The sequence below is a fragment of the Mirounga angustirostris genome, unplaced genomic scaffold, assembly GCF_029215605.1.
Source record: "Mirounga angustirostris isolate CCGP_5_RB_7025 unplaced genomic scaffold, mMirAng1.0.hap1 SCAF_9, whole genome shotgun sequence".
Taxonomy (NCBI): domain Eukaryota; kingdom Metazoa; phylum Chordata; class Mammalia; order Carnivora; family Phocidae; genus Mirounga; species Mirounga angustirostris.
The window spans coordinates 59,294,000-59,308,587 of NW_026991717.1; the positions used below are offsets into that span (position 1 = coordinate 59,294,000).

At 36.2% G+C, this 14,588-nt stretch overlaps 1 protein-coding gene and 1 long non-coding RNA gene across 6 annotated transcripts in view; one reads left to right on the forward strand and one right to left on the reverse strand.

Annotated features, from left to right (window-relative positions):
* LOC123861266 (uncharacterized) overlaps window positions 1-14,588 on the forward strand; it is a 73,655-nt gene that overhangs the window by 41,378 nt on the left and 17,689 nt on the right. For all 3 annotated transcript variants that reach the window (XR_010405027.1, XR_006795004.3, XR_010405028.1), the window contains one exon: window positions 4,628-4,754. This is a non-coding gene — a long non-coding RNA (uncharacterized LOC123861266). The remainder of the gene's footprint in view (window positions 1-4,627; window positions 4,755-14,588) is intronic.
* CTDSPL2 (CTD small phosphatase like 2) overlaps window positions 1-14,588 on the reverse strand; it is an 80,203-nt gene that overhangs the window by 32,621 nt on the left and 32,994 nt on the right. For 2 of the 3 annotated variants that reach the window (XM_045900175.3, XM_045900173.3), the window contains exons 3-4: window positions 2,678-2,816; window positions 1,056-1,205 (exon numbers count right to left, since the gene is read on the reverse strand). In XM_045900175.3, the coding sequence (XP_045756131.1) occupies window positions 1,056-1,205; window positions 2,678-2,816 (289 nt within the window). The remainder of the gene's footprint in view (window positions 1-1,055; window positions 1,206-2,677; window positions 2,817-14,588) is intronic. The other variant, XM_045900176.3, reaches the window with a different exon arrangement.

The following is a 14,588-nucleotide window of genomic DNA, read 5'->3' on the forward strand; positions in this document are numbered from 1 at the left end:
GTTGGAGGCGCCTGGGTGGCTCAATCATTAAGCGTCTGCCTTTGGCTCAGGTCATGATCCCAGGGTCCTGGGATCAAGTCCCACATCAGGCTCCCTGCTCGGCAGGAAGCCTACTTTCTCCCTCTCCCACTCCCCCTGCTTGTGTTCTGGCTCTCACTATCTCTCTCTCTCTCTCTGCCAAATAAATAAATAAAATCTTTAAAAAAAAATTTTGGGGAAACAATCCAAGTTTGATTCTTTTGCAAAGGCATTATATAATGAAAACCTTCAATTCATTTGCATTAGAGTAGTTACTAATTATCCAAATTAAAGATCCCTAGGGGGTCTTTGATGATAAATGATGAATGATAAATAAAATGTGTTACAAATGATAAAAATGGGGGTGCCTGGGTGGCTCAGTCGTTAAGCGTCTGCCTTCGGCTCAGGTCATGATCCCGGGGTCCTGGGATCAAGCCCTACATCGGGCTCCCTGCTCAGCAGGAGTCTGCTTCTCCCTCTCCCACTCCCCCTACTTGTGTTCCTGCTCTCACTCTCTCTGTCAAATAAATAAATAAAATCTTTAAAAAACAAATGATAAAAATGTGTTACAAAAAATGACCTAGTTTCAGCTCACTTAAAATATTTTAAAAATTCTACTTTATTGATCTAGAATACCAAAAATATTTCTGGATTCTCTCCTGTACACACTAAGGATTACAGAAGTCATTCCAGCATAAAAGAAATTACTTTCCCTCCAGCCCAAAGTTTATCATTTAGCTTTTCAGATAGTGAAAGTGGAGTTCATGTACTTCAACAGAATTAAACATGACCTAAATTTATTTCAGCCACTAAAAACAAAAAAACCCCAAAAAACAAAACACAAAAACCACAAACTTTTAGGAGCTGTGTATTTTTTTTTTCTTTTTCTTTTTCTTCAGGAGCTGTGTTTTTAATGAGGCTGAAAACAAACATAAGATGCTGACAAAATATGCCAGTAAAATCAAACAGATCTTTTAAAAAACTCGGGGAACTATTAATTTTTTAAACCCAAATTATGGGTAATAGTTTATACTTACCATTTTTATTTGCTGGTGAAAAAAAGTTGAAGACAGGAGAAAATATGGTCCCCAACAATGTAGTCCTTGGAGGACTGCCAGAGGAAGGATTATCTTCTAATTTTCCATTTTGTTTTACATGTTGATTTGTCATTTCATAACTACCAGCTTCTAAGAAAGAAACAAGAAAAAAGTTGCAATCTAGAAAACATGACTTTAAGAAATGTTTTAAACAATTCATTATGAAAATAATTTTTTGCTTCAAGATACTTCATAAAAACTGATTAACATTTACTGTTAAAAAAACTGATTACTTAAAAATATCCTGAGGTAAATAAATTGTAAATCAAATGATTTTATGTTTACATCTAGAAGTATATAGACTGAAAGGCTTCAAAATCCAGTGTAACAGAAAATGAAATAAACTCTTTGTAAGTAAAGCAAATTACAACATCAAAAACATAAATGCAAGATCCTGCCCTTATTTACATTTTGGGAGACTGCCTACTTCACAAAACCAATCTATTAGTAATGAATAACAGCTAAATAAATAGAGGCAACATAGATCTACTGAAGCAGAAGACTGTGTATAGCAGTGTCAATTACTTATGTATATTCAGGCATCATTTCAGAGTGATTAAGAAGAACAAACAGGTTTTTTTGTCTTTTGTTTTTTTAGTTTCTTATGAATAAAAAAATTTTCATGGGTTTTTAGAAATGATACAGTAAAAACAAATTCAAACAAATGTGTTCTGATTAATCATCCTTGACCTTCCACAACTTTACTTGATATCTACCACATTCTTTCCTTCTTTGCGATAGGTCTTTTGTTTCTTTTTCCCTAGTAGTCAATTCTAACAATAGAGATACAACACTGAGTTGGGGGGAAAGAGGTAAGAAATTATTCTTGCTGTTGTGTTTAAAACAGCAATGGTTAAATGCAGTAATCCATGCTCTACACTGTTGGTTTTTATAGCTTTCTCTGCTTGTCCTTCTTGATTTTCTTTTTGACTTTGAGGAGCTTCCCAGCAATATTTTAACATATTGACCTAGAACAAGGTTTATCAACAGCAGCACTATTGATTTTTGGGCTGGATAATTCTTTATTGAAGGAGGATGTCCTGTACATTGTAGGATGTTTAGCAGCATCCCTAACCTCTACCTGTTAGATATGAGTAGTAACCCCCCAACAGGTTGTGACAACCAAAAGGGTCTCCAGATATTAACAAATGTCCCCTGGGGACAAAACCACCCCTAGTTAAGAACCACTGTCCCAAGTGATACAAGCCCTCTCTGAGCTCTGAAATTCCATGATCCAGAAACAAATTCTTTGTACATATTTCAATAAATTAAGCCACAGTTATTACTGCTTTAAGAACAGAGTTTATTAGAGGTCAAAAATGTTCCATATACATTTTTATGATAAACAGTATAAAGCTAGTTGCTCTGCCTTTACTTATTTTAACTCAGCAAAGTAGATCAGTATTAGATAAATTTTTATTTCATGCTACTAATACTTAATACAAAGAATATTACAAAAATAAGGGAAAAACTGCAGAGTCAGTTTTTAAAAACAGAAAATAAACATGACAGGTGAGATCTCTGCTTACACCTAATAGAACAATATCTAAATATTAACAAACCTCCATTTACTTGACTTTTCCGTCTTACTCGAGATAACTGTTTGTTAGGCTTTTCTCCTGCTCTTGGTGTTGATGTGATCAAATTATTATCTATATCACGTTCAATCCTACTCCGTTTCGAAGGATTTTCTCTCTCTTCCTTAAGATATGAGGAAAAAAACATGCATTGAGCATAGGCATTCTGTCTTACAGATTACACTTACAAAATATGATATGTACCCCCATGTTCACTGCAGCATTATTTACAATAGCCAACAGACACAACTTAAGTGTTCATCTGTTGATGAATGGATAGACTGTATGGGGGATACACACACACACACACAAACACACACTGGAGTATTATTCAGCCATTAAAAAGAATGAAATCTTGCCACTTGTGACAACATGGACGGACAACATGGATGTGCTAAGTGAAGATAGTTAAAATACTGTATGACCTCACTTTTATGTGGAATCTAAATAACAAATGAAAAAAAGACTCTGCTCAAAGACACAGAGAACAGACTGGTGGTTGCCAGAGGTGGGGGATGGGGGCTTGGCAAAATGGGTGAAGGGAGTCAAAAGGTACAAATTTTAGTTCTAAAATAAGTAAGTCATGGAAATGTAATGCACAACATGGCAACTACAGTTAATACAGTACTGCATATCTGAAAGTTGGTAAGAGAGTAGATTTTAAAACTTCTCATCACAAAAAAAAGTTCTAACTATGGTAATGGATGTTAGCTAGGCTTATTATGATGATCATTTTACAACACGTATATATAAATATCAAATCATATTTTACACTAAAACTAATACAATGCTGTATATCAATTATACCTCAATTTGTAAAAACAGATACAATATGTGTAATATATTTTCCATTTTTCACATCCAGGAGAAACAAAATAGAATTACATAATATCCAACAGTGCTTAAAAACAAAGGAAAAATTTGACAATGTTGTAAGAGGTTTATTATTAATGCACTTATAATACACAAATATAACTACAGCATCCTCACAATTCAGATCCTTTCCCCAGGGTCCATTAAACTGTCTGTGCTGGGCGCCTGGGTGGCTCAGTCGGTTAAGCATCTGCCTTTGGCTCAGGTCATGATCCTAGAGTCCCAGGATCATGTCCCACATCGGGCTCCCTGCTCAGTGGGGAGTCTGCTTCTCCCTCTGGCCCTCCCCCGTCTTGTGCTCTCTCTCTCCCTCAAATAAATAAATGTTTTTTAAAAAGAATTTAAAAAAATAAACTGTGCTACTGAAATACTCAATTGTACAATATCCTCTGAGTTTTCACCAATTTTCCCATATTCTTTTTTTTTTTTTTTAAGATTTTTATTTATTTATTTATTTGAGACAGAGAGAATGAGAGAGAGAGAGCACATGAGAGGGGGGAGGGTCAGAGGCAGAAGCAGGCTCCCTGCCGAGCAGGGAGCCCGATGCAGGACTCGATCCAGGGACTCCAGGATCATGACCTGAGCCGAAGGCAGTCGCTTAACCAACTGAGCCACCCAGGCACCCTCCCATATTCTTAAAGACTTGTCTGAAAGAACAGTGGTTGTTTCCTTGAGCACTCCAAGTAAGAGACAGAACCCCACTGGAATTTGCTGGCATATCACATATTACCAAAAATAACAGGGCCTGCTAATGCCACACCCCAATGCCAACCTCAATTCTTTAAATGCCCAAATTAACACCAAGGAGTCTACTCCCTAATAAAGCTCTCTATTCATTTCCTTTTATATGGGGCAAATCCACATCAGCAGTTTACACTGTTTTTGCAGTATTGACTAAAAGACTATACACCAAGTATACTCTCGGAGTATACTGATTTTTCATTTGTACATCTATTTTTCTCATTTGTAAAATTCTTCTAGAGTCATCTACTACATGAATGGTTTTCTTACATTACTGTAATACTGGCATATAATTCCTTGGTTTTCTTGTTTGTTTTTTAGTAATCTTTATACCCAATGTGGGACCCTAACTCACAACCCCGAGATGAAGAATCGCATGCTCTACCAACTGAGGAAGCCCAGTGCCCCAATTCCTTGCTGTTTTAATGAGACTACTTAGTATCTTTTGGTAAGGATTAGATTTTTAAATCTATATTAAATATAATTTGTATGTATAATCACTATTCTTATTCAACAGGAATAACTCCTTTACTTGTACTGAATATTTGTATCCAATGCTTTTATACCAGAGCAAATAAGATGCTGCTGTACATTTTCTAAAGGTTGAATATCATTTTATTATTTCTAAAACAAACCTTGGTATTCTAAATGGCCACAATTACAATTCCCTATTTGGATCAATTCTACTCCTGAAACCAATACTACACTACATGTTAACTAACTTGGATTTAAATAAAATCTTGGAAGGAAAAAAAAGATATTAAAGATTATTAAAAAGCTAAACTTTCCTAAACAATAATTCCCTACTTGGAGCAAAAACAAAACAAAGATAATATCAAAATACATCATTCCATATCATACCATATAGAATTTTACTTTTACTCAGTAGTTTCTCTAATTTTAGATATCTCTGTTAGAACAATGTCATTACAGCACAAAAGAACGCTTCAGTGATCCACAACAAAATTCTTCAAACATTTACTATTTATCATTCCCCTGCATTTTAAAATGACTAGTAAGCCTCATATTCCAAACATTGATCTCCATTGCCAGAAAACAGAACTCTCTTATAAAGTCCTTCAAGAACAGAAATAATGCCACAAAGCCAACAACACTAAGCTCCAGCAACTTCTTGAAGAAGTCTCTTAGTACATCTGCTCTAACACAAATACTTACATTCCTGAAAATCCTGCATTCTGCAACACTAAAAACAACAAGGCTTAAGGAAAAAATAATCGGTCCAGGAGGGTACAGAGAGGTATACAAGACAGATCAGTCAATGCCCCGTTAACTCTGTAACCATAGCACTAACAAAAACAATGATTGGGACACCTCCAGAGATAACTTGGACACCCCAGTGAGGCAGCTAACAGCAGCTGAAATGCTACCTCAGGGCTTAATAAAAGGTAATAAAAACAGAGAAAGAGAAACAAGGGCTTATGGGAACTGAGAAGTGGAGCTTTAAGACAGTAGGGCTAAGATGGACACAAAAGGAAATGCAGACTGCCACATGAGAAAAGTCCCTGCTAGAGTGTACTTCTCTAGGAGAGAACCCCCCTTCCCTGCCGCTGCTAATTACCACTTCTAATTAAAACCTCTGTGTGTGTGTGTTTGGGAGGGGGTGCTTTTGTTTCTGTAGCAGCTGAATTTTAAGTGTTTTACTTTCCTGATGAAATACAAAATTCAACTCCCTGGGGCACCTAGATGGCACAGTGGGTTAAATGTCCAACTCTTGGTTTTAGCTCAGATTGTGATCTCAGGGTCGTTGAGACCAAGCTGAGCCTGTTCAGCATGGAGTCTGCTTAAAAGACTCTCTCGGAGCGCCTGGGTGGCTCAGTCATTAAGCGTCTGCCTTCGGCTCAGGTCATGATCCCAGGGTCCTGGGATCGAGCCCCGCATCGGGCTCCCTGCTCAGCGGGAAGCCTGCTTCTCCCTCTCCCACTCCCCCTGCTTATGTGTCTCTCTCCGTCAAATAAATAAATAAAATCTTAAAAAAAAAAACAAAAAACCTCTCTCTCCCTCTGCCCCTCCCCTTCCCTCCATGCTTGTGCTCCTCTGCTCGCTCTCTCTCAAATAAATAAATAAATCTTAAAAAAAAATTCAACTCCCTTTATTCAGGATCCCCTTGTCTAGTTTAGGAAAAAGTCATGTATAAGGCAATGCACTACCCATGTTATACTGACGCTATTCCCCTATTTATCAAGAGTCTATAAGCTAATTGATGTTGTGGAATTACATATTTACTGTAGCAGAACAGACTGTACTGCGGTCATTTAAAAACACGTATAATATTTGGGGCGCCTGGGTGGCTCAGTCACTTAAGCCTCCAACTCCTGATTTCAACTCAGGTCATGATCTCATAGTCCTAGGATGGAGCCCCGTGGTGTCAGGCTCTGCGCTCAGAGGGGAGTCTGCTCAAGGAATCACTCTTTTCCTCTGCCCCTCTCCCTGCTCGCACTCTCGCTCTAAAATAAGTAAATCTTTTAAAAAATACATAAAGTATGTAAATACACACATAAAGTAAAATATTTTAGCTTACATCTCTAAGTAGGAAGAGGAAGCTATTAATATCAAGGTTAAAGCTCTGCAGTCATTGACAATAAAATCCTATTCTTCAGAATAATGCATTCAGATGTCTAATGATGCTCTAATTCTGAAAGACAATTCATCACCCAATCCTAGTCTTTCTTGAACATTCAACTATATAATTTGGAGACTTTATGAATATGGCATGATTTTTAAAAGAACTTAGGAAAAACAAGATTCCTACATTACTGTATAGGATGCTTTAATAAATTTATTAACCCTGCAATTTCTTCTCTGGAATTTATATTTTTCAAAGTTGTCCCTAAAATAAACTTTTAGGGGAAAATCTTGGGAAGGTAGTGTTCTTATGTCTCTGAATCCCAAGGGAAACACAGAGACCTAATGCGGCAAAAAAAAACCCAACAGCGAATTCACAACAAAAGCAGGAGACAAGGTTCTGTTTCCCCTAAATTCCAAGCAGATGAGGACAAATCAACAGCCACAGCACCTGAGTGCTCACATGCAGTAGTGCAGAAGAAAGCAAGGGGATCAACAAGGTGTATGATACACCTGAGAACAAGAGAAGCCCGAAATAGCTAAAAGGTAGGTAGGTATTCAATAGAAAGCATGGCAGATCAATTTTATGAGAGGAGAGTTGCTGTCCAATCTAACAGCAAAGGGGTCCATGGTGAGAATGAAATAACAGCTCCTATGAACTCTTGGAAATGACCAACTATGGCTCTCTTCTAGAATAAGCCTACACACTAAGGGGAAACTGCTGGGAATGGAATCAAAACTGAGTAACTAAGGCACAAAAGAAAAGAAGAAAAGAGGGCGCCTGGGTAGTTCAGTTGGTTAAGCATCTGACTCTTGATCTTGGTTCGGTCTTGACCTCAAGGTGGTGAATTCAAGCCCCGCACTGGACTCCACACTGGACGTGGAGCCTACTTAAAAACACAAAAGGAAAAAAAAAGAAGGAAAGTAAAGTGAAGTTTCAGATAAATATCGAGTAGTAATAAAGAGACAGGAAAACTCAAAAAGCAATCACTGTATTTTTTTAACATTACACAAAAACAACAAAAAGAGTTAGAAAAGATACCCTAAACCACACAACCTTCTAAATATTCAGAAAAACTAATCTCATACAAAACTGAGCAACAAGTATAGATGTTAAATCCACACAAAATTATTATAATAAAATATACAAGGAGTAAAATAATATCTCTACAGATAAAGAATGCATGTTAGAAAAATATGCATATAGAATAGATCAAAATTATAACCTATTTCAAAACACAAGACTTATTAAGAAAATGGTATGAGACATACAAGTTAGAAAAATTCAGATCATAACGACAGAACAAAATAATTAGAAATAACAAAAAAATCATATCAGAAATAAAGACTGAACAAGAATGGACATAAAATTGAGTAAACAATAGATTATACCTTTTAAAAGAAACAGAAGATAAAATGGGGGGGGGGGGAGGAATTTTAAAAGACATCAAAATGTTACAAATAGTGAAGATACACAAAGATCTAACAGAAAATAGTAGTCCCTGAAGAAGGAAACCAAATCAAAAGCATGGCAAAAGAATGAATATTAGAAAATTTTCCTCAAAGAAAAGATTTTAGGGGCACCTGGGTGGCTCAATCGGTTGAGTGTCCGACTCTTGGTTTTGGCTCAGGTCAGGATCTCACGGTTGTGAGATTAAGCCCTGCATCAAGCAAGCTCTATGCTCAGCATGAAGTCCACTTCAGATTCTGTCTCCCTCTTCCTCCTGCTCACTCTCTCTCTGTATCTCTCTCTTTCTCTCAAATAAATCTTTAAAAGATTTTAAATTATATTAAAAGATATGTCTAACTAAAACTATCAACCCAGAAAATAAAGAGGATATATCTTAAACTTCATAGAATTTGAAGAAAAGAAATCCTTTGGAGATCAAGGCAAAATCATAAAGTAAAAAAAAAAATTACATTATCATCAAACTTCAACCCCAATGCTTTTTATATCAGAAGAAAATGGAGTAACAGTTAAAATAATCGAGAAGAGAAAAGCCTAGCCAAGTTATTTTATATGCAGCAAAACTGGATTTTCAACCTTAAAGAGCACTGTTACCAATGTGCAAGAATACTGTTCCCATGAGTGCTTCCTGTGGCATCTACTAGAAAATGAGCTTCAGACAACAAAAATGACTGCAGACAATGACATGAGGACTGAGGATAAGCATTAAACATACCAAACATATGCAGACCCTGTAAAACTAAGATAAATGAGGATTAAAAGATGGTATGTAATGACTATAGACTCAGTATGTATACATATAAAACTGTAAGAAAATTGGTAAGAAATATATCAAGTTTTTTTTTAAATTGTTCATTTTAAAGTCATTCTGAGACAGAAAACTTAATTCATTCCCAGCTGATCTACACAAGAAATACTAAGTGAAGTTCTTTAGGCATAGAATAATTAATACCAGATGGGATCCTAAACCTGCAGTAAGGAATGAACACCACTAAGGCAAATATGAGGAAATATAAAAGCTCTTGGTGTTCAGTACTACTGTGCTCTTACCAGCTATCTTTAACAGTCAGACTTGCTATAATCTCTGTAGCCTCATTATGATCCAGTAAATTATTTTGAAGTCTTAAAGTTTTTAATATATACATTTGTAGAAATATATAAGAGTACTCTTAATATACTGCTTTGCAATAATATCAAATTTCATTTTTAAAATTATGTCTAAACAGCTATTTTGAAATACTATTAGTAATATTTTAGATAAAAGAAAATTTATAACTTTAATTAAGAATGGATCACTGAATTAAAAAAGGGAGATTAGGGATGCGTGGGTGGCTCAGTCAGTTAAGTGTCTGCCTTCAGCTCAGGTCATGATCCCTGGGCCCTGGGATGGAGCCCCACATCGGGATCCTTGCTTAGTGGGGAGCCTGCTTCTCCCTCTGCCCGCTGCTCCCCCTGCTTGTGCTCTCTCTCTGACAAATAAATAAAATCTTTAAAAATAAATAAAAATAAAAAAGGGAGATCAGACGATATGTGGTTCCATCAATCATCACACTGAGGAAGAAACTGACATACCCAAATTCTCTGACTCACAAAAAGGGGAACACTACTCCAAAGAACCTGAATCAAACTGTAGATTACAAATGAAAATATGATAAAGCTATTTTCCCTTTGGCTGCATAAATACTATTAAGTTGTCTTCTCAGGCTTTATGTAATAGACCATATTCAAATAAAGTTATGGTGCCAATTTGGTTGTACGATCATTTGATAACACTCATTCAGCATTTAAAAAAGAGGAATTTAAATGTATACATGATGAGTTCTTTAAAAGCCAAAAATCGTTACAGCTTTTCAAACTAAAAATTAAAAAAGCCAATGAGATTATCTTAAAGAGTAAGTTATCATATTGCATTGGTTGAAAAAGTGTACATAATATCTGAAAGACATAAACTCTTGCATAGTAGATATTGCTGGAAGCCTGCTGCATAAAGTCAATAAAAGAAACAGGCTCTTCCACTTCCCAAAGATAAAATTACTCACTGAATTGAAGACTTATCTGCAAATATAGGAAATGAGTTAATATCTGGTCCATAGAATTGTATTTCTGCCTTACAGATATGGCCGACTTTCTGTTTTGTTTTTTTTTTTTAAGATTTTATTTATTTATTTGACAGAGAGAGAGATAGCGAGAGCAGGAACACAAGCAGGGGGAGTGGGAGAGGGAGAAGCAGGCTTCCCGCCAAGCAGGGAGCCCAATGCGGGACTCGATCCCAGGACCCTGGGATCACGACCTGAGCCGAAGGCAGAGGCTTAACGACTGAGCCACCCCAGGCGCCCCCGACTTTCTGTTTCGACTGATACTAGCATCAACTAATCATCAAAGATCTTCTTTACTGTGAATGGTAACAAACACAAGCGGTGAATAATTTTTCCGCATCTCAGTTTACCCTGAAATAACTTGTGCTGAATATTTGTGCTAACTATACAAAAGCAATGATACATCTAACTACTGTCACTTAGCACAAATTAAGGCAATGACACCCAATAGTCACTGTATTATTTACTGCCATGCACTAGCAGGGGGGAAAAAGCCAGTATGACTTAAGAATGTTCCTGACGAAGCTGTAAAATTAATTAAATCTCAACCCTTAAATATGTCTTAACATTCTGTATGATGGGATGATTAGTATAATAAAACACTACTGCTGCAAACTTGTGCTTCCACATTTGTCTTGAGAAAAAGCATTTGAGCTGGAGCACCTGTGTGGCTCAGTCCATTAAGCATCCAACTCTTGATTGCAGGTCATGATCTCAGGGTCATGAGATCGAGCCCCGCCTTGGGCTTGTGCTGAGCACAGAGCCTGCTTAAGTGTCTCTCTCTCCCCCTCTCCCTCTGCCCCTCACTCCCTAAGGAAAAATAAAAAAAAGAAAGAAAGAAGGAAAGGAAAAAGAAAAGAAAAAGAAAAAGGATCTGAGTGACTGGTATTATAAGCTGAGTTAGATCACTTTTCCAATGGAAAACTATTTTTACTTGAAGTAGATATTTTCTGAAAAGTGAACAAAGCAAGTTTATCACTTCAAGAAAAACTTTTTGTTGCCAACAATAAAATGTGAGAGCTTTCAAGCAAAAATCGTAATTTTAGAAGTTGGACCCAGGAGCGCCTGGGTGGCTCAGTCGGTTGGGTGGCTGCCTTGGGCTCAGGTCATGATCTCTGGGCTCTGGGATCAAGACCCGCATCAGGCTCCCTGCTCAGTGGGGAACATGAATCTCCCTCTCCCTCTGTCGCTCCCCCTGCTTGGGCGCTCTCTCTCTCTGTCAAATAAATAAATAAAATCTTTAAAAAAGAAGCTGGACCCAGCACCATGAGCTTGACTTAAAACTAGTACTTAAAAACTATCCTGTTGCAGGGCACCTGGGTGGTTCAGTCGATTGAGCACCGGACTCTTGGTTTTGGCTCAGGTCATAATCTCGGGGTCATGAGATCGAACCCCACGTTGGGCTCTGCACTCAGCCATGAGATTCTTTCCCCTCCCTCTCCCTTCTCCTGCTCAGCTCGCTCACACACTCTCTCAAATAAATAAATAAATGAATAAATAAATAAATATAAAATATTCTATTGAGATTAATGGGGATGTTGACAAATGTGATTTTTAGTACTGAATAATTAAATATATCAACATGTCGAAGATCTATATAATTCAATGAACCAGTATCTTCTAAATAACCAGTGCACAGTGTTAGAAAATCATACACAGTACATCATTCATTCCAGGTGCAAGACAGACTAACAAAAAGATCACTGCAGCACTTTCAAATTCCATCTTGGAACAAGAACCTAAGAAACTATATTTGTCAAGTTTCGGTATAGTATACTAGACTATCACAATAATTTAAAAAGAGTATTAAAATACTCCTCCCTTTAACAAATACATGTGAGTATGGTTTTCTTTAAATGCTCCAGTAATAACAAACTATGTATGAAGCCATCATTAAAGACATCTGCAAAATTATAAATAATGTCATGCTTCCCGCTAATTTCCTTTTTGTTTTTAGGAAATAGTTAAAATGTTATCTGTATTAACATTCAGTGAGTTTATAATTGTAATTATGATTAAATATTTTCAAAATTCCTCAGTTTTAATATCTAATGAGATATATTTTGATAGATATAATCCATATAAACAAATGTTCTTCAGGGTTTCCAATAATGTGTTAAGAAGGTAAAGGAGCCTGAGATCAAAAAGTTTAAGAATCACTCGCTTAAGAGGGATTACTAATGAAATCACAAGAAAAAAGTTAAGAAGTCACCCCCCAACAAATGGGGAAAAAATCTGAACTGTCAGTTCACAAAAGAAAATCCCTATATGGTCAATAAGCACATGATCAACCTCATTAATCATCAGGGAAATGCAAAATAAAAACACAATGAGGTAACCACCCCACCCCTGTAGAAAGACTAAAATTAAAAAGACTGAAAATACCAGATATTGCTGGGGATGTGGGCAACTGGAATTGCTGGATGGAATGTAAAATGGTACGGTCTGGAAAACAACTGGGCAGTTTCTTAAAAGTTAAACAGTCTTTCAACAAATGGTGCTAGGACCAATAGGTATTATTAATATGTAAAAAAATACAGTTGGACCGTTACCTCACACCCCCTACAAAAATTAATTCAAAATGGATGAAAGAGCTGAAAATAAGAACTACAACAGTAAAACTTGTAAGAAAAAAACTTAGAAGCTTATAAGAAAAAACTGGAGAAAACTTAGGCCTAAAACTTTATCAAACCTTGATTCTGACAATAGCTTCTTGGATATGACACCAAAAATATATAAGCAACAACAACCAAAAATAAATTGAACTTGGTCAAAATTTAAAACTTTTGTGCTTCAAGGGGGTCTGAAAGAATGGGAGAGAAAATCTACAAATCACACATCAAATAAAGGACTTGCACCTAAAAGAGAACCCTTAGAATTCAATTATAAAAAGCCAAAACCCAATTTAAAATGGGCAAAGGATTTAAGACATTTCTCCAAAGAAGTTACAATGACCAACAAGCTCATGAAAAGACGCTCAATGTCACTGGTCATTAGGAAAATGTATTATCAGAACCACAATAATATTGATACCATTTCACACTCACCAAGATGGCTAAAACTTTTAGACAATAAATAAGTATTGTTGAGGATGTGGAGAAACTGGAACCCTCAACTTTTGTTGCTGGGACTTTCATATGGTGCAACCATTTTGGAAAACAATCTTCAATTCCTTAAAAAGCTAAACAGAATTATCGTATCATCCTGTAATTCTCCTCAGTATATGCTCAAGATAAATGAAAATAGATTTCCACAAAAAACCTTGTATGTGAATGTTCACAGCAGTCATTTTCGTAAGAGCCAAAATGTGGAAAAAACCCAAATGCCCATCAACTGATAACATGGAGTATGTATATCCACGCAATGGAATATTACTTCACATTAAGAAGGAATGATGAAATGTTACATGTTAGAACAGAAATGCACATTGAAAACATGCTACATGAAAGAAGCCAGACCTAAAAGACTATATGTTGTAGAATTCCATTTATATGATATGTTCAGAATAGGCAAATCTATAGACAGAAAGTCAACTATTGGTTGCTCAGGGCAAAGGAGGAAGGGAGAGTTGATGGGTGACAGCCACTGAAGATAATTTAAGTGGTGTAAAATTGATTGTGGTAACAGTTGCAAAACTCTGTGCATACACTAAAAGCTACTGAATTTATACCTTAAATGGGTGAGTTTTATGGTTTGCTAATTATATGTCTCAATAAAGCTACCACAAAAAAATAAACATGCATTTATTGTATGACCCAGCAATACCAATCTTAGTTATTTATCCAACCTTAACTTAAATATATGTCCACACATGGACTCAACACAGATATTCATAGCACCTTTATTCATGATAGCCAAAAAACATATTCAATCCAAATGGATAAACAAATTATGTCATGCAGTATACTCATACAATAGAATTCTGGGCGGAGGGGTGAATAAAGCAATGAATACATGCAGTAACAAAAGTGAGTTCAAAAGCTTTATACTGAGTGAAAGATGCAAGAAATGCTGTATGAGTACAATCATATGAGACTCTAGAAACATTTATGTGATCTACAACAATAGTAGATTGATGGTTGTCTAGGGTGATGCTGTGAAATTGTCTGCAAAGACTGTAAGGGTACTTTTCGGG